Source organism: Wolffia australiana, chromosome 20 (genome assembly GCF_029677425.1).
Source record: "Wolffia australiana isolate 7733 chromosome 20, ASM2967742v1".
NCBI classification, from domain to species: Eukaryota; Viridiplantae; Streptophyta; class Magnoliopsida; order Alismatales; family Araceae; genus Wolffia; species Wolffia australiana.
Genome location: NC_135854.1, coordinates 6483124 through 6501133, shown reverse-complemented (window position 1 = coordinate 6501133; position 18010 = coordinate 6483124). Strand labels below are relative to the sequence as shown.

Sequence of the window (18010 nt, the reverse complement as noted above, 5' to 3'; positions counted from 1 at the left end):
GCATAAATATCCCAAGTGTCATTGTGGGGGCTTTGTGATGCAGTCCATGCCTAGGCAGGATGTCAAGCAGGCCCAACTCCAATAAGAAAATCATCTTTGACTATTAAATCTCAAGTTACAGGTTTGCTGAAAATTAAATAGTCCTTGAATAGCTATTGAAACTTAGCCAATGATGTTATTTTTAATAATATAATTCCATTTTTATAAATATCATGTCCAAAAACTTTGGTGAACATAATATGAGTAGGGATGTTGGATTAGATAGAGAAGAACTAGTTTATTTTGTATACATATTTAGTTTTAATCAAACAATAATGACTAAGTTGATCCTCCAACCCTTTTTTTTATAACTAACCCGTATGAACATATTACCATAATTCCAAGCGTCTAACCTTCCCAAGAAAACCGTCTAAATGTCAATTTTACTGTCAATATGAACATATAACCATAATTTTGTTTATACTTTTTAACTTTCACCTAAAATAATTCATATCAATCATTTCTATGAAAAAATAGGTTTTTAGCCAAATTATGCTGCTTTATGTAATTATTTACATGGAGAGGATCAGACGGAAAATACAGGGTTAATCAAATGATTAACTGTCTTAAAATGCATCCAGATGTATAAAAGAATTTCTACATAATAAAATATTTGAATTCATGAAACGATGGGCAGAAGCTGATAGCCAGCTGGCTTCCACTGAAAAATTGACAAATGTTTGGCTCCTCTTGGGTCCTTGATTCAAACCCCACAGCCTTTCTCATTAGATTATCAATTCATATATTGTGATTGACGATGATAATAATATTTATTGGAACATCATTGATGGTTGACATTGATGATGGGCTATGACAGATGGCTTACATTTTCGGTTAAGGTTTGTCATGAGTTTCAAATTAAACTTTGTCAGAGTGAGAGAGAAGGATGGATAGAGGTAGACATAGAGAGAGAGATAGCTACAGAGAGAGAGATAGAGAGAGGTAGAGAGAGAGAGAACAAGAGAGAGATATAAAGATGAGAGAGAGAGACCAAGAGAGAGAGGGAGAGAGGGAGAGAGACAGCGAGAGAGAGACACACACAAATAGGGAGAAGAAGAGAGATAGTGTGAGAGACTTAGAGAGAGATGCACAGAAAGAGAGAGACAGAGAGAGAAAGAGAGAGAGAGGCACAGAAAGAGGGAGATAGAGAGAGAAAGAAAGAGAGAGGCACAGAAAGAGGGAGACAGAAACAGAAAGAGGGAGAGAGGAATGGAAAGAGAGAGAAAGAGCGTGAAAGAGAGAGATACAGAAAGAGAGAGACACAGAAAGAGAGAAACAGAGAGAGACAGAGGGAGAGAGAGACAGTGAGAGAGAGGCATATAAACAGAGAGACAAAGAGAGAGATATAGAAAGAGAGAGACACATAAAGAGAGAGATACAGAAAGAGAGAGACACAGAAAAAGAGAGATACAGAAAGAGAGACACAGAGAAACAGAGCGATAGAGACACATAGAGAGATACAGAAAGAGAGAGAGAGAGACAGTGAGAGAGAGGCATATAAACAGAGAGACAAAGAGAGAGATATAGAAAGAGAGAGACACATAAAGAGAGAGATACAGAAAGAGAGAGACACAGAAAAAGAGAGATACAGAAAGAGAGACACAGAGAAACAGAGCGATAGAGACACATAGAGAGATACAGAAAGAGAGAGACACAGAGCGATAGAGACACATAGAGAGATACAGAAAGAGAGAGACACAGAAAGAGAGAATGAGAGAGACAGAGAGACAGGGCGAGAGAGACACAGAGAGAGAGAGATACAGAAAGAGAGAGAGAGAGAGAGAGAGAGAGAGAGAGAGAGAGAGAGAGAGAGAGAGAGAGAGAGAGAGAGAGAGAGAGAGAGAGAGAGAGAGAGAGAGAGAGAGAGAGAGAGAGAGAGGGAGAGAGAGAGAGAGAGAGAGAGAGAGAGAGAGAGAGAGAGAGAGAGAGAGAGAGAGAGAGAGAGAGAGAGAGAGAGAGAGAGAGAGAGAGAGAGAGAGAGAGAGAGAGAGAGAGAGAGAGAGAGAGAGAGAGAGAGAGAGAGAGAGAGAGAGAGAGAGAGAGAGAGAGAGAGAGAGAGAGAGAGAGAGAGAGAGAGAGAGAGAGAGAGAGAGAGAGAGAGAGAGAGAGAGAGAGAGAGAGAGAGATAAAACTAGCAAGGCCCCAGGTGTGTTCACCACCTTCTCCCCCGTTGTCCACCACCAATACCCCTGGGCTTCCTCACAAACTTGGAAGCCCGGACAACCCTAACGCCATGCCCACTCACCTCGCACCCTCTCCATTCCCCTTTTCGGCAACTCCTCTCCGTCAACTCCACTCGTATCCTGTGGCTCCTTGCCTTCAGTGACCTCTCCAAATGAGCTCTCCTCCTCCTCCTCTCCCTCTCCCATGACAACGATGACGAGAACGATGTCGACTCCTTCTGACGATACACACTCTCTCTAGAACCGGAGAAGATGCCCACACGGTACTCCTCATCTCTCTCCTCCTCTTCTCCCTCCATGGCCATGGACTTGTTCATCTTCCTTCTTCTCATCGCCCGCCGGAGAGAGACAACTCCTCTCTCGCAGCAAGAAGCAGAGGCTGAGCAGAAGGCTCTCAGCATCTTCCCTGCCGCTCCTCCCAAGCATCCGAATACTCCGGCCTTGAACAGTAGATATATGAACACCAGCACTGAAAGAGAGAGATATAGATAAAGGGCTGAGAGATGAGGATATTTTTTAATCTGAACTGGTTTGGGGACGGATGATGGTTTGGGACAGAAGAAATGGGCCTCCCTGTCTGAGGAGCTACGATGGAACGGATGACAGATGGATGGTAGATGATTAAAATTGAGTTTAATTGAGCGGAGTTTGATGATGGGGTGGATGGTTGGACGATTAAAAATTAGAGTGATTGAGTGGCGGATGGATGATGGATGATATAAAGTATACTAATTGAGCTTAGTTTGATGATGGGACGGATGGTGGGATGATTGAAATTTGTACTAATTGAGAAGTGTTTGATGATGGAATGGATGGTGGAGGGATTGCAATTTAGACTAAATGATTAGAGTCTTGATGATGGAATGGATGATGGGACAATTGAAAGATACTAGTTGGGAGGATTTGGATGACGGGACTGATGATGGGATGATTAAAACTTAGACTTATTGAGTGGACTTTGATGATGGGATGGATGGTGGGATGATTAAAACTTAGACTTATTGAGTGGAGTTTGATGATGGGATGGATGGTGGGATGATTAAAACTTAGACTTATTGAGTGGAGTTTGATGATGGGATGGATGGTGGGATGATTAAAACTTAGACTTATTGAGTGGAGTTTGATAAAGGGATGGAGGGCAGGAAATTTAAAAGTAAACGAATTAAGTGGAGTTTAATGATGGGACAGATGGTGGGACGATTTGAATCTGGACTAATTGATCAGAGTTTGACACAGGAATGGAGGGGGATTACAAATATCAAATATACTAATTGAGTGGAGTTTCATGATGGGACAGACGGTGGGACTTTCAAAAGATAGACTACTTGAGTGGAGTTTAATGATGGGATCGATGGTGGAAGGTTTACTAATATAACATATATTTGTTGAGAATACTTTGATGATGGGACAGATGGTGGGAAGATTAGAAGTTAGACTAATTGGGCAGAGTTTAATGACTGGATGAAAGGTGGGAAGATTAAAAGCAGACTTGTTCAGTGGAGTTTAATGATGGGATGAATGGTGGGGGGGGGGTGATAAACTAGACTAGATGAGCGGAGTTTGATGAAGGAAAATATAATGAGATGATAAATTTGATTAATTGAGTGGAGTTTGATGATAGGAGGGATGCTAAAACATAGTTTAATCAGGCAGAATCATGGGACTGATAATTAAAAATAGATTAGTTGCCACAGTTAGACTAGTTAAGTGGAGTTTGATGATGGGCTGGATGGTGGGATGATTAATAATAAACCAGTTGGGAAAAATTTTATGATTGGACAAACAAGGGGACACTTAAACATTTGAATAATTGGAGTTTCAAAAGTTAGACTACCTGAGTGGAGTTTGATGATGGGATCGATGATGTGATGCGTGGTTGGGATGATAAGAACTAGACTAGTGGAGTAGAGTTCAGTGACAGAACTAATGATTAAATATATACTAGTTAAGATGGAGTTTACTGATGGAATGGACGGGGGGACAATTGATATTGAGTAGAGTTTGGTGAGATGCAAGAAAAACTTTGAAGACAACAAGAAAATCAGAACACATGCCCACATAATAAATATACAGGATATATCGACAGGCAGAGAGACTTCAGAGTATTGATCTAGTGTCCAAGATAGAATAAAGATAGGATTAACAAGGATATGATTCATTTAATGGCTGAGATTAAATGTCTAAGCAGAGAACAACATGACAGAACATTGACAACTGGAAGATACATGAACTGTTCTATGAATACCACTAATCTGAACCAAAACTAGTAGGGATCGATAAATATTTCATTATCATTATTCTCTGCCTCATTTCTCCTCCCTCCATCTCTCCCTCTCCCTCTATTTCTTTTTTTTTCTTCTCCATCTCTCTCGTCCTGTCCGTCAATCTGGTGTCTCTCGGCCTCTCCTCTCTCTTTGTCTCACTGTGGCGACCTCTTTATATGTTTCTGTCTGCATGTCTAACTCTCTCTGGCTCTCTCTATATCTATAGGTCTCTATCACTCTCTGTCTGACTATCTCTCTCTCTCTTTGGTTCTCTCTCTATGTCTATCTGTTTATCTCTCTCTCTCTCTCTATGACTCTCTCTGTCTCTGCCTGTCTATCTCTCTTGGTTCTATCTCTAAATCTACTTGTCTCTCTGTGTCCATCTCTCTGCCTGTCTGTTTGTATTTATTTCTCTCCGTGACTCTATCTATATCTATCTGTCTCTCCCCGTGTCTCTGGCTGTCTATCTATCTCTCTCTTTGTAGCTCGCCCTAAATCTATCTGCGTCTCTCTATGTCTATCTGTCTGTCTATCTCTCTCTCTCTAGCCCTCTCTATATCTTCCTCTGTCTGTTTGTCTATGTCTCTCTGTTTGGATCTATCTTTATATATCTATATGTCTCAAATTCTGTCTATGTCTCTCCTTATAGCAGCTAGTTCTCTCTCTCTATCTCTCTCTCTCTCTCACTCTCTATTTCTCTTTTCTCCTTTCTCAGACATCTCTTTGCCACTAGAACTCAATAAAGCAGAGGAAAGAGAAAAAGATGAAGTATTAGAGGATGATCACTGACCAAGGTAGAAGAGGAAGAGCACAGCGACGAGTTTGAGCAGGTTGGCAACGCAAAAATGCTCGATGTAGCAGATGAAATCCCACGTCGACCCACACGTAGGCCTTAATTGTTTTGTCAAATTCCAGGAGAGATAGAAAAGTTAGGGTTTGATAATGTGTGAAAGAGATAGAGAGTTAAAGTGGGAGAGAGATAGAGAGTGAGAGAGATATATGGAGTTAGAGTGAGAGATAAAGAGTTAGAGTGATAGAGAGAGAGAGTAGAGAGTGTGTGGGAGAGATAGAGAGTGTGAGAGAGAGATAGAGAGAGATAGAGAGAGAGATAGAGAGAGAGATAGAGAGAGAGATAGAGAGAGATAGAGAGAGATAGAGAGAGATAGAGAGAGAGATAGAGAGAGATAGAGAGAGAGATAGAGAGAGATAGAGAGAGATAGAGAGTGAGAGTGAGAGAGAGAAAGAGGGAGTGAGAGTGAGAGAGAGATAAAGAGTGAGAGAATGAGAGACAGATTGAGAGTAAGAGAGAGAGAGAGATAAGAGAGATAGAGATAGAGAGTGAGAGAGAGAAAGGGTGAGAGAATGAAGAGAAAAAAGAGTATATGAGAGAGAGATAAACATGCAGTTAGGCCTGAAGGTTTTAGTCAAACTGGAGAGAGAAAATATGGGTTTTAATAGAGGCCGATGGACAGAGAGAGAGAGAGTGAGGCAGACATATGGATAGATTGATAGATAAAGAGAGAGTGTGTCTGTGACGAAGAAAGAGAGAAATCTGCACGTAGACTGGAAGGTTTTGGTCAAATGGAAGAGAGGGAAAATTAAGTTTTCGATAGAGAGAGAGAAACCTGGACGTAGGCTTGAAGGTTTTCGTCCAATTTGAGGACAGAGAAAATTAGGATTGCGATAGAAAGAGAGAGAGAGAGGAGAGGGACAAGCCTGTCCGTAGGTTTGAAGGTATTCGTCAAACTGTAGGAGAGAGAAAATAAGAGTTTCGATAGAGAGACAGGGAGAAAGAGATACAAATTGAAAGAGAGAGAGAGAAAGAGATACACATTGAAAGAGAGAGAAAGAGAGTAAGAGGGAGAAAGTAAGAGAGTAAGAGAGAGAGTAAGAGAATAATAAGAGAAGAGAGTGACAGAGAGTAAGAGAGAGTGAGAGAGACTAAGAGAGAGTGAGAGAGTAAGAAAGAGAGAGGAAGAGAGACAGAGAGAGAGAGAGAGAAAGAAAAAAGACTGCACGTAGGCCTGAAGGTTTTCGTCAACTTTTAGGAGAGAAGTTTGGGGTTTCGTACAAAGAGAGAGAAAGAGATAGAAAGAGGAGGAGGGAGAGAAACCTGTACGTAGACCTGAAGGTTTCCGTCAATTTGTAGGAGAGAGAAAATAAGGGTTTCGAGAGACGCAGAGAGAAAAAGAGATAGAAATTGAAGTAGAGACATGGGGACAGAGAAAGAGCGAGAGAAAAACAGATGGAGATAGAGAGAGAGAGGGAAAAAAGAGACAGAGATTGAGCGAGATAGATAGATAGACAGAGATATCGAGAGATAGAGCGAGATAGAGAGAGAAAGAGCGATATAGATAGATAAAAATAGAGAGAGATAGAGCGAGATAGATAGATAGATATAGAGAGAGATAGAACGAGATAAATAGATGGAGACAGAGAGAGAGAGATAGAGCGAGATAGATAGATATAGAGAGAGAGATAGAGCGAGATAGATAGAGATAGAGAGAAATAGAGCGAGATAGATAGAGATAGAGAGAAATAGAGCGAGATAGATAGAGATAGAGCAAGATAGATAGAGATAGAGAGAAAGCTAGAGTGAGATAGATACGGTTAGAGAGAGAGAGATTGAGTGAGATAGATACATGTAGAGAGAGATAGATAGAGATAGAGGGATATAGGTGAAGAGAGAGCGAGACAGAGAGACGGAGATTGAGATGGAGATGGAGATAGAGATCGAGAGAGAGAGAGAGATATCGAGAGAGAGAGAGAGAGAGAGAGAGAGAGAGAGAGAGAGAGAGAGAGAGAGAGAGAGAGAGGGGAAATAAAACCTGCAGGACTTGCCGGAGAGGAAATCGAGGGGGGCTTCGAGGACGTTGCCGACGGCGTGGATGACGCCGGAGAAGAACGATTGGATGACGTTCCCCATCCCCTGGACGACGCCTCTGCTCTCGACTTCTCTATTTTCATTCCTTCCTCATCTTTCCAACAGCAAAAAACAGAAACAGAGATCTGTGCGACGATGAAGAACACTTTACAGTAATAATGCATGTATATATATTATTCATAAACCAACCGTTTGTTTTAACCGTCGTTTTACGCAGGCCATCGCCGTTGGATTTTAGGGTGAAATATAGACGCATTTTTTATTTGGATTTTGATTGGTGGATCGGTTTTGCAGGGTTGAGTCATAAAAGAAATCTATATTATGAAACTAAATTCTAGAGTACACTGAGGTAGATACATTGTTGATAGGATTTATATTAGGTGAAGTAAATAGATGGGACATATTGCTTTTAAGTTAATCGGCTTCTCAACAACGTCATTAACCAATTATAGTTAGATGGATTATATCATTTATTTTGATTATATTTGATGAATACACATAAACCTGAAATAATAGAGGTTCTCATTCTGACCAAAATAAAGACCTAGTTTTGCTTTCTCTCTGTGTCCAGGACAAGCTACTTCATCCGTTCCCTGCATGGATTTGGTGGTTTGATCCAACCAACAATACGACAGCTAGAGAATAATTATTTTATTTGCATGAATGGCATATCATATAGTCAGACAGATATTAATATGCAAAATTGTGAGAAACTTCAAGGAAAACCAACACAACAAAATTGGTATGGGAATTTTTGGGGATTCTTTTTAGCAGGCTCATCATAATCAGATCGAAAAGTACTAGATTGGTTTCATGCTCCAAGGAATTTTCAGCAGTTATTGAATTGATTGGATACCATAAACAAGAAAATGTTCCATTTATTGTGGTTTATCGTATCTTCTCAATTTCTAGGAAGGGATATGACAATGTGTTTTCTTACCCTAAAAGGTCTTCCTTGCATTTATTATTTAAATATTAAAATTAAGTTGAAGAAAGTTTCCACTTAAACTTGGTATTAACCTCATCGCCAAATCAAGTTTACTATGAGTAAAAAATTCATTTCCAGAGAGGAATGGTATTATTTAGAACAAATATATTACTCACTCATACCATTCTTCAATAGCACATTTGTAACTGCCATCTTTTATGATAACGAGTAGTGATATAAGTATACACTTTTCTGAGGCTACATTGGCAATCCCATAAGGTTCAAGATTTACCCAACTTGTCAATGAATGCTAAATTTAAGCACCATATTGAAATATCCAGTTATAGCCAAATTCGACATCAATGTTGAGAAAAATAGAAAAGATGATTATTCTCTTTCCAAATTACGCAATTTAGTGAATAGAATTTAAAGAAAGTTACTAAGGCTAGAAAAAAGTTAACAAATGTACATTTCAAGTAAAATTAATTCTTCAAGACTGGAAAGCTAATATTCAAATTACAGAGAAAAAAAGAAACATGCGAGGATTGAACAAGTTTCCAATATATATAACGGGCATCAAATAATGAGCAAGTTTTCAAAATATTATTTTCTTTATACACTCTTTACATTAGTGAATGAATTTAAAAGACGTTGTCTAATGCAAAAAAATGGAGAAATGCGCATCCCAAGAAAAAACTAATTCTTCTTAATTGGAAAGCTAATATTCAAACTAAAGAGAAAAATAAGAAACATGATATTAATTAGCAAGTTTCCTACATATATAACGGCCAACATATAACGTGCAAGTTTGCAAAATATTATTTTATTTTCTTTGTAAAATCTTTACATAATTTTATGGATTTTAAAAATAGCTCGATAATGCTTAAAAATAACTCCAGAAATGTACATCCCAAGTAAAAATTAAATCTTCAAATTTGGAAAGTTAATTTTCGAATTAAATGCAAAAAAACAAGAAAACAGGAGATGAATGAGCAAGTTTCAAATATATTTAAGGGGTAACCTATGATGAGCAAGTTTGCATAATATAATTTTATTTATAAATTATTTACACACGTGAATGATTTTACAATAAGCTCACTAATGCTGACAAGGACTCGAGAAATGTACATCCCAAGTAAAAAATAAATCTTCTAAATTGGAAAGCTAATATTCAAAGTAGAGAGAAAAAAAAGAAAGAGGAGATGACTAAGCAAGTTTCCGATTTATATGAGGGGCAACATATAAGGAGAAAGTTTCCAAAATATTATTTTTCTTTGTAAATTCTTTACATGCGGGGATAAATTTAAAAGAATCTCGCGTGTGCTAAAAGCAAAACGAGAAATTTATATTCCAAAGATAAACGAATTCTCCAAAATTGGAAAGCTAATATTCAAATTAGAGAGAAAAATATGAAACAGGAGATGAATAAGCAAGTTTCGGATTTATATAAGGGGCAACATATAACGATCAAGTTTCCAAAATATTATTTTCTTTTGTTTGAAAACTCTTGACACTAGTGAATGAATCCAAAAGAAACTGGCTAGAGCTGAAAAAAAAGTCGACAACTGCATATCCCAAGTAAAAACGAATTTTTGAAAATCGGAAAGTTAATATTCAAATTACAGGAAGAATAAGAAATAGGAAATGATTGAGCAAGTTTCCAGTATATATATACATAACAGGCAACAAGTAATAAATAGAAGCAGACGAACGACGGAGGGAAAGCTTTCGTTAATAAGCGGTGAGGGAAAGCCTTCGTTAGTAACCGCACCGGCGGCTGTTGCCGCTCGTTTTTAAATACCCGACTCTCAGTCTCTCTTTAGCCAGTTTTGAACTCAGTTCTCATTCTCGCTCTCTATCTCTGATCGTCTCCTCCGGAGGTTGATCTCTGCGTCGTTTTCTCTCTCGATCTACCTCGATAGATATCAATCAGTCTGGCTGTATCTATCAGTCTCGCCTACTATCGATATATATCGTTGTCTGTGTATATGTATATAAATAGCCATGTCCTGACCTGTCATGGCATGAACTGCCAGTTCTGAACTCCGTTGTCATTCTAGCTCTCTATCTCTGATCCCGAGAACTGTCAGAATGGGAGTGGCGGCAGCAGACCACCATCAGAAGGACGAGAACAGCCCCGACAACGACCAGCACCACGTCCTTCACGCTGAGCCCCTTCTTCTTCCTCTTCAACAACCATCTCTCCCTCGCCGATGAGGGCGAGGGAGAGATGGTTGTTGAAGAGGTAGAGGGCTTTGAGGTTGGGGATGAAGGCGAGGGAGAGATGGTTGTTGAAGAGGTAGAGGGCTTTGAGGTCGATTGCAGTATGTTTTTTCAGAGGGGATGTGGCCTTTTAGGGTTCATCAAAGAGATTCAAGCGCATGGTGTCTATGCCAGCCTCAGAATCAAGCTCTAAATGGAATCTGAATGGAAGTTCGGGTAAGAAATCTTGTAGTTTTAAGTAATTGCTGATAATTTTAGTATTCAATTCTTCATCATCTGTATTTGCTTCTCTATGTATACGTAGCTGCATCTCTCTCTTTCTATTTAATTATTTGTCTTTTGATTAGTCTATCAATCGCTCTATTTATATATCTAGCTATCTCTGTCATTTTTAATTGTGTTCTTATACCAATCTGATATATCTAAGTCTGTCTAAATACATATATTGATGTCTATCTAGTGATCGCTTTCTATCTCCCTGGTATCTCTCGCTCTATCTAATCGTTTAGCTATATCTCTCTAGCTATACTTTCTGTCGATCTCTCTTTTTAACCAGCTATCGAGCTAGCCAGCCACTCGCTGTTTATCTGTACGTATTGTTTATTTACCTCTCTCCACCTACTAGCCAACCTATCTATCTAATGAGATAACAATCTCCCTCTATATATTTTTTAATTTATTTCTCTCTAACTACCAACCTATCTATCCAGATAGTAATATCTTATTTTATTACTTATTTATCTGTCTCTTACTATCTATCTATCTATCCAGCGATTTATAATTATCTATCTCTATCAAACTATCTATCTAGCTATCGTACCCTAACCATCTATCTTTATAGCTATCTACTCTATATGCCAATCTATGTATCTAGATATCTTGCTCACTTTCTACTTATCTAGATATCCCTTTTGATCTATCTACCTATCTTCTGAGCTATTTCTGTGTGTAGATGTTTTTTTTGCAGATATGGCGGTATTTTATTCAGAAAGCCAAGGAGGGAGAACTCAACGTGATTCAGACAGAGTGATAGATAGAAAGTGAGCAAGATATCTAGATACATAGATTGGACCCACACGGGCCTCTTAAGGGACAGGTAGGGTTTCTTCTAGTGGATATTTAGCATGCACTTAATTTCCAATCTCAATTGCAGTATGTTTCTGAATTGAGGATATGATGTTGTGGAGTTCATCAAAGACATTCAAGCGCAGGGTCTCGACGCCAGCCTCATAAGCAAGCCCTACATGGATACTAAATGGAAGTTCGGGTAAGAAATCTTATCGTTTTAAGGAATAGATGATAATTTCAAAATTAAATTGTTCACTATCTATTCTTATATTTTTATGTATATGTTACTGCATCTCTGTCTCGCTTAATTTATTTTTCTATCTATTGATCAGTCTGTCAATCGCTCTATGTATATATTGCTATCTTTGTCGCTTTAAATTGTGTTATATCTACCAATCTGATATATCTATGCCTCTCTAAATACATATATTGATGTATATCTAGCGATTGCTCTCTATCTATGTGATATATGTATGTCTCTCTAAATAAACACTCGCAGTTTATCTCCTCTTATTTTTTGTTTATCTCTCTCGAACTACTAGCCAACCTATCTATCAACCTATCTAGACAACAACATCCCTCTTTTTACATTCTATTTCTCTTTCTCTAACTACTAACCTATCTATCTAGACAGCAGTATCTCTTTTTTTATTTTTTATCTTTCTCTTATTATCTATCTATTCAGCTATCTCTAACTATCTATGTCTATATAACTATCTATCTAGCTATCTTACTCTAACCATGTATTTATATAGCTATCTACTCCTGATGCCAATCTATATATCTAGATGCCTCGCACACTTTCTTCTTATCTAGCAATCCCTCTGGATCTAGGTACCTTTCTCCTTAGTTATTTCTCTTTCTAGCTGTTTTTTTGCAGATGTGGCGGTATTTGATTCAGAAAGCTATTTCAAAAAAAAATTTTGATTCAGAAAGCCAAGGAGGGAGAGCTTGACGCGATCCAGACCTACATTTTATGGAACCTACATTGCCCTCTTCGAGGACGAGTAGGGTTTTCTTGTAGCGGATATTTAACATTCACTTAATTCCCAATCTCAATCAAAGTATGTTTTTTAAGGGGGATATGATCTTGTAGGGTTCATCAAAGACAATCAAGCGCAAGGTCTCTATGCCAGCCTCATAATCAAGCCCTAAATGGAATCTGAATGGAAGTTCGGGTCAGAAATCTTCTTGTTTTAGGTAATCGATGTTTATTTCAATATTTGATTGCTTAGTATCTGTTCTTCGGTCTTTATGAATAACTCACTGTATCTCTCTCTCTCTCTATTTATTTTTCTGTCTATTGATCAGTCTATCAATCACTGTATATGTATATCTAGCTAGCTTTGTCCTTTTTATTTGTTTTCTATCTACCAATCTTGTATATCAAAGTCTCGCTAAATACATTTATTGATGTATATCTAGCGATCACTATTTATGAATTGGGTATCTCTAGCTCTATCAATCTTAGTGTGTATCTCTATCTCTCCCTGTATACATTCTGTCTATCCCTCTTTTTAACCATCTATCGACCTAGCTCGCTACTCGCTGTTTATCTCTACTTTTTTTTGTTTATGTCTCTCTAACTACTAGATAACCTATCTTTCTATCTATCGAGAAAACATCCCTCTTTTTACTTTTCATTTATTTCTCTCTAACTAGTAACCGATCTATCTAGATAGGAATTTCTCTGTTTTTATTTTTTATTTATCGGTCTCTAACTATCTATCTACCCAGCGATCTCTAACTAGCTATCTCTACCTAACTATCTATTTAGTTATCTTACTCTAACCATCTATCTATATAGCTATCTACTCTATATGCCAATCTATCTATCTAGATATCTTGCCCACTTTCTGCTTATCTAGCTATCCCTCGCGATCTATGTACCAATCTCCTTAGCTATTTCTCTCTCACTATTTTCTTGCAGATGTGGCGGTATTGGATTCAGAAAGTTAAGGAGGTAGAGCTCGACGGGATCCAGACCTGGATTGTCTCGAACCTACACGGGTTTCTTCAGAGTCAGGTAGGGTTTTTAGAAGCGGATAATCTACATGCGCTTAATTTCCAATCTGAATTGCAGTATGTTTTTTAAGGGGGGATATGATCTTGTAGGGTTCATCAAAGAGAGTCAAACGCACGGGGTGTACGCCAGCCTCAGAATCAGGCCCTACATGGGATCTGAATGGAAGTTTGGGTAAGAAATCTTATCTTTTTGAGGAATAGATGTTAAATTCAAGATTAAATTGTTTACTTTCTGTTCTTAGGTCTCTATGTAAATCTAACTGCATCTCTCTCTCTATTTTTTTTCTGTCTATTAATCAGTCTTTCAATTACTCAATGTATATATCTAGCTATATCTGTCATTCTAAATTGTATTCTATCGACCAATCACATATACCTAGTGCCTTCACTCTCTATCTATGTGGTATCTCTCGCTTTAACTATCTAAGAGTCTAGCTCTATCTCTCTCTATATATACTTTTTGACTATTTTTTTTCACCATTTATCGATCTAGCTAGTTCCTCGCTCTTTATCTCTACTTATTTTTTATTTATCTCTCTCTAACTACTAGCCAACTTATCTATCTATCTTGATAATGATATCCCTCTTTTTATTTTTTTAATCTCTCTCTAACTACCAACCAATCTATCCAGTTAGCAATATCTCTTTTTTTTTCATCTCTCTCTAACTATCTATCGACCCAGTGACCTCTAACTAGCTATCTCTATCGAACTATCTATCTAGCTATCTTACTCTAACCATCTATCTATATAGCTATCTACTCTATATGCCGATCTATCTATCTAGATATCGCGCCCACTTTCTTCTTACCTATCTACTCTAGATGCCAATCTATCTATCTAGATATCTTGCACACTTTCTACATATCTAGCTATCCCTGTCGATCTATGTACCTATCTCATTATCTATTTCTCTCTCTAGGTGCTTTTTCGCAAGGGTGGTATTTGATTCAGAAAGCCAAGGAGGGAGAGCTCGACGCGATCCATACCTACGATTTCTGGAACCTACATGGGCCACCTCAGGGACAGGTAGGGTTCTTTTGTCACCAATATTCAACACGTACTTAATTCCCACTCTCAATTGCAGTATGTTTTTTTAAGGGGGGATATGATCTTGTAGGGTTCATAAAAGAGATTCAACCACAGGGTCTCTAGGCCAGCTTTAGAATCCGGCCCTACATGGAATCTGAATGGAAGGTCGGGTAAGAAATCTTATCGTTTTAAGGAATAGATGATAATTTCAAGATTTAATTGTTCATTATTTTTTGTTCTGTCTCTATGTATATCTAACTGCATCTCTCTCTCTCTATACTATTTTTTTCTGTCTATTGATCAGTCTATCTATCACTCTACGCATATATCTAGCTATCACTGTTATTTTTAAATGTGTTCTATCTACCAATCTCATATATCTATGTCTCTTTAAATACATATCTTCATGTATATCTTGCAATCGCTCTCGATCTATTTGGTATCTCTCACTCTATCTATCTAATCGTTTAGCTCTATCTCTGTCTATCTCTTTTTTTATTAATCCATTGATGTAGGTAGTTACTTCCTCTTTATCTTTACTTATTTTTTGTTAAACTATCTCTAACTACTAGCCAACCCATTTATCTATCTTTATAATAAAATCCCTCTTTCTTTTATTTATCTTTTTCGAACTACCAACCTATCTATTTAGATAGCATTATCTATTTTTTTTATATTTTTTATCTGTCTGTAACTATCAATCTATCCAGTGATCTGTAATTTTCTATGTCTATGTAACTATCTATCTAGCTACATAGCTATCTTCTATTGATGCCAATCTAGCTATATAGCTATCCCTATCAATCTATCTGCCTATCTCCTCTGCTATTTCTCTCTCTAGCTTTTTTTTGCAGATGTGGCGGTATTTGATTCATAAATACAAAGACAGAGAGCTCGACGCGATCCAGACCTACGTTTTCTGGAACCCACACGGGCCTCTTCTGAGATAGGTAGGATTTTTTTTTGTAACAGATATTCAACAAGTAGGGTTTCTAAGGGGCAGTGTGTTTTTTAAAGGGGGATGTGATCTTGTAAGGTTCATCAAAGAGATTCAAGCGCCAGGGCTCTACGCCAGCCTGAGAATCAGGCCTTACATGAAATCTGACTAAAAGTTGGGGTAATATATGTTTCTTTTTTTCAGAAATAGATGTTAATTTCAAGAATAAATTGTTATTATCCGTTCTTTTAAATCTAACACTATATCTCTCTCTCTCTATTTAATTTATGTCTATTGATCAGTCCATCAATCGCTGTATGTATATATCTAGCTATCTCTGTCATTTTTAATTGTGTTCTATCTACCAGTCTGATATATCTATGTCCCTCTAATTACATATATTGATGTATATGTAGTGATTGCTCTCTATCCATGTGGTATATCTAGCTCTATCTATCTAAATGTTTGGCTCTATGTGTCTCTCTCTATATTTTCTGTCTATTTCTCTTTTTAACCATCTATCGATCTAGCTAGCTACTAGGTCTATATCTCTACTTATTTTTGGTTTATCTATCTCTAACTACTAGTCAACGTATCTATCTATCTAGATAACGATATCCATCTTTTTATTTATTATTTATCGTTCTCTAACTCCCAACCTATCTACCTAGATAGTAATATCTTTTTTTTATTTTTATTGATCTGTCTCTAAAAAGCTATCTATCCAGATATCTCCAACTATCTATGTCTATCTAACTATCTATCTAGCGATCTTACTCTAACCATATATCTATATGGCTATCTACTCTAGATGCCAATCTAAATATATAGGTATCTCACTCAGTTTCTACTTATCTAGCTATCCCTGTCGATCTATCTACCTATCTCCTTAGAAATTGCTCTCTAGCTGTTTGTTTGCAGATGTGGTGGTATTTGATTAAAAAAAGCCAAGGAGTAAGAGCTCGACGCGATCCAGACCTACATTTTCTCGAACCTACACTGGCCTCTTCAGAGACGGGTAGGCTTTTTGTGCAGCAGATATTTCACATTCGCTTAATTCCCAATCTCGATTGCAGTATGTTTTTTAAGGGAGGATATGATCTTTTAGGGTTCATCAAAGAGATTCAAGCGCATGGTCTCTATGCCAGCCTTAGAATCAAGCCCTAAATGGAATCTGAATGGATGTTGGGTAGGAAATGTTATCATTTTTTGGAGTAGATGTTAATTTTCAGATTAAATTACTCATTATCTGTTCTCTCTCTCTCTCTACTTTTTTTCTGTCTATTAATCAGTCTATCTGTCGCTCTACGTATATATATTGCTATCTCTGTCATTCTTAATTGTGTTCTGCCTACCAATCGCATATATCCATGTCCCTCGAAATACATATATTGATGTAGCCTTCACGCTCTATCTTTGTGGTATCTCTCCCTCTAAGTATCTAATCGTTTAGCTCTATCTCTCTCTCTATACTATTTTTCTATCTCTCTTTTTCACTATCTATCATTCTAGCTAGTCACTCCCTCTTTATCTGTACTTATTTTTTGTCTATCTCTCGCTAACTACCATCCAACCTATCTATCTATGTACATAACGATATACCTCTTTTTTTTAGTCTCTCTCTAACTACCAACCTATCTATCTAGACAGAAATCTCTCTCTTTTTTTTTATTCATCTATCTCTTACTATCTATCTACCCAGCGATCTCTAACTTGCTATGTCGACCTAATTATCTATCTATCTATCTATCTATCTATCTATCTATCTATCTATCTATCTATTGGTCTATCTGTCTATCTGTCTATCTATCTATCTATCTATCTATGTATCTATCGATCTATCTATCTGCCTATATCTATCTATCTGCCTATATCTATCTCTCTATACTTTTTTCTATCTCTGTTTTTAAGCATCTACTCATCTAACTAGTTATTCGCCCTTTATCTCTATTTATTTTTTGTTTATCTCTCTCTAACTACTAGCCAACCTGTCTATGTATCTAAATAATGATAACCTCTTTTTTGTTTAACTTTGTCTAACTACCGATCTATCTATCTAGATAGCAATATCTCTTTTTTTATTTTTTTTTATCCGTCTCTTACTATCTATCTATCCAGCTATGTCTAACTATCTATATAGCTATCATACTCTAACCACAAGGGGAAAGGGTGTGAAAATACAAAATGAATGATGATGCAATCATTTGAAATCAACTGAAGAGCACGCAAGTTGCTACCGACAAGGATTGACGGACCTGAAAGACAACACGAGGGGTCTAGGGACTGGACATGCCCCCAATGACCCAAAAATCTGCTCAAATACTGACGAAATGAAAATAAATTTACAACCCTAACATGTCCACCACCTTCGTCGATAGCAGACCCAATTTACACACCAAGAACGAGGTTTTCCCTATCCTCGCGATCG

General features: G+C 37.5%; 2 protein-coding genes across 3 annotated transcripts; one reads left to right on the top strand and one right to left on the bottom strand.

Annotated features, from left to right (window-relative positions):
• Window positions 1-2095: 2095 nt before the first annotated feature.
• Window positions 2096-7497, bottom strand: LOC144716174 (uncharacterized). Its single transcript, XM_078591247.1, has 3 exons — window positions 7315-7497; window positions 5277-5377; window positions 2096-2691 (listed from the first exon to the last, which is right to left on the bottom strand). Exons 1-3 carry the CDS (start codon window positions 7410-7412, stop codon window positions 2192-2194), a joined length of 699 nt encoding a protein of 232 aa, XP_078447373.1. The 5' UTR covers window positions 7413-7497; the 3' UTR covers window positions 2096-2191.
• A 3056-nt stretch (window positions 7498-10553) lies between these two features.
• On the top strand, window positions 10554-16813 carry LOC144716295 (beta-galactosidase 7-like). 2 transcript variants are annotated; one of them, XM_078591412.1, is made up of 11 exons: window positions 10554-10737; window positions 11474-11617; window positions 11692-11788; window positions 12456-12596; window positions 12686-12789; window positions 13520-13615; window positions 13686-13786; window positions 14536-14642; window positions 14734-15595; window positions 15663-15762; window positions 16504-16813. In XM_078591412.1, exons 6-9 carry the CDS (start codon window positions 13520-13522, stop codon window positions 14766-14768), a joined length of 339 nt encoding a protein of 112 aa, XP_078447538.1. In that variant the 5' UTR covers window positions 10554-10737; window positions 11474-11617; window positions 11692-11788; window positions 12456-12596; window positions 12686-12789; the 3' UTR covers window positions 14769-15595; window positions 15663-15762; window positions 16504-16813. The 2 variants fall into 2 exon arrangements, with proteins under 2 accessions (XP_078447538.1, XP_078447539.1); XM_078591413.1 differs by lacking the exons at window positions 10554-10737; window positions 11474-11617; window positions 11692-11788; window positions 12456-12596; window positions 12686-12789 and having other exon boundaries at window positions 13041-13615; window positions 13705-13786; window positions 14715-15595.
• Window positions 16814-18010: the final 1197 nt, after the last annotated feature.

Excerpts from the sequence above, each read along its gene's own strand:
- LOC144716174 (XM_078591247.1), bottom strand. The coding sequence starts at position 7,412 with ATGGGGAACGTCATCCAATCGTTCTTCTCCGGCGTCATCCACGCCGTC. Across the intron at positions 5,378-7,314 it reads CTCTCCGGCAAGTCCTGCAG|GCCTACGTGTGGGTCGACGT; the intron begins GTTTTATTTCCC and ends AAAACAATTAAG. Across the intron at positions 2,692-5,276 it reads GCTCTTCCTCTTCTACCTTG|TGCTGGTGTTCATATATCTA; the intron begins GTCAGTGATCAT and ends TCTCTCTTTCAG.
- LOC144716295 (XM_078591412.1), top strand. The coding sequence starts at position 13,520 with ATGTGGCGGTATTGGATTCAGAAAGTTAAGGAGGTAGAGCTCGACGGG. Across the intron at positions 13,787-14,535 it reads GGATCTGAATGGAAGTTTGG|GTGCTTTTTCGCAAGGGTGG; the intron begins GTAAGAAATCTT and ends TTCTCTCTCTAG. Across the intron at positions 14,643-14,733 it reads ATGGGCCACCTCAGGGACAG|GGTTCATAAAAGAGATTCAA; the intron begins GTAGGGTTCTTT and ends ATGATCTTGTAG.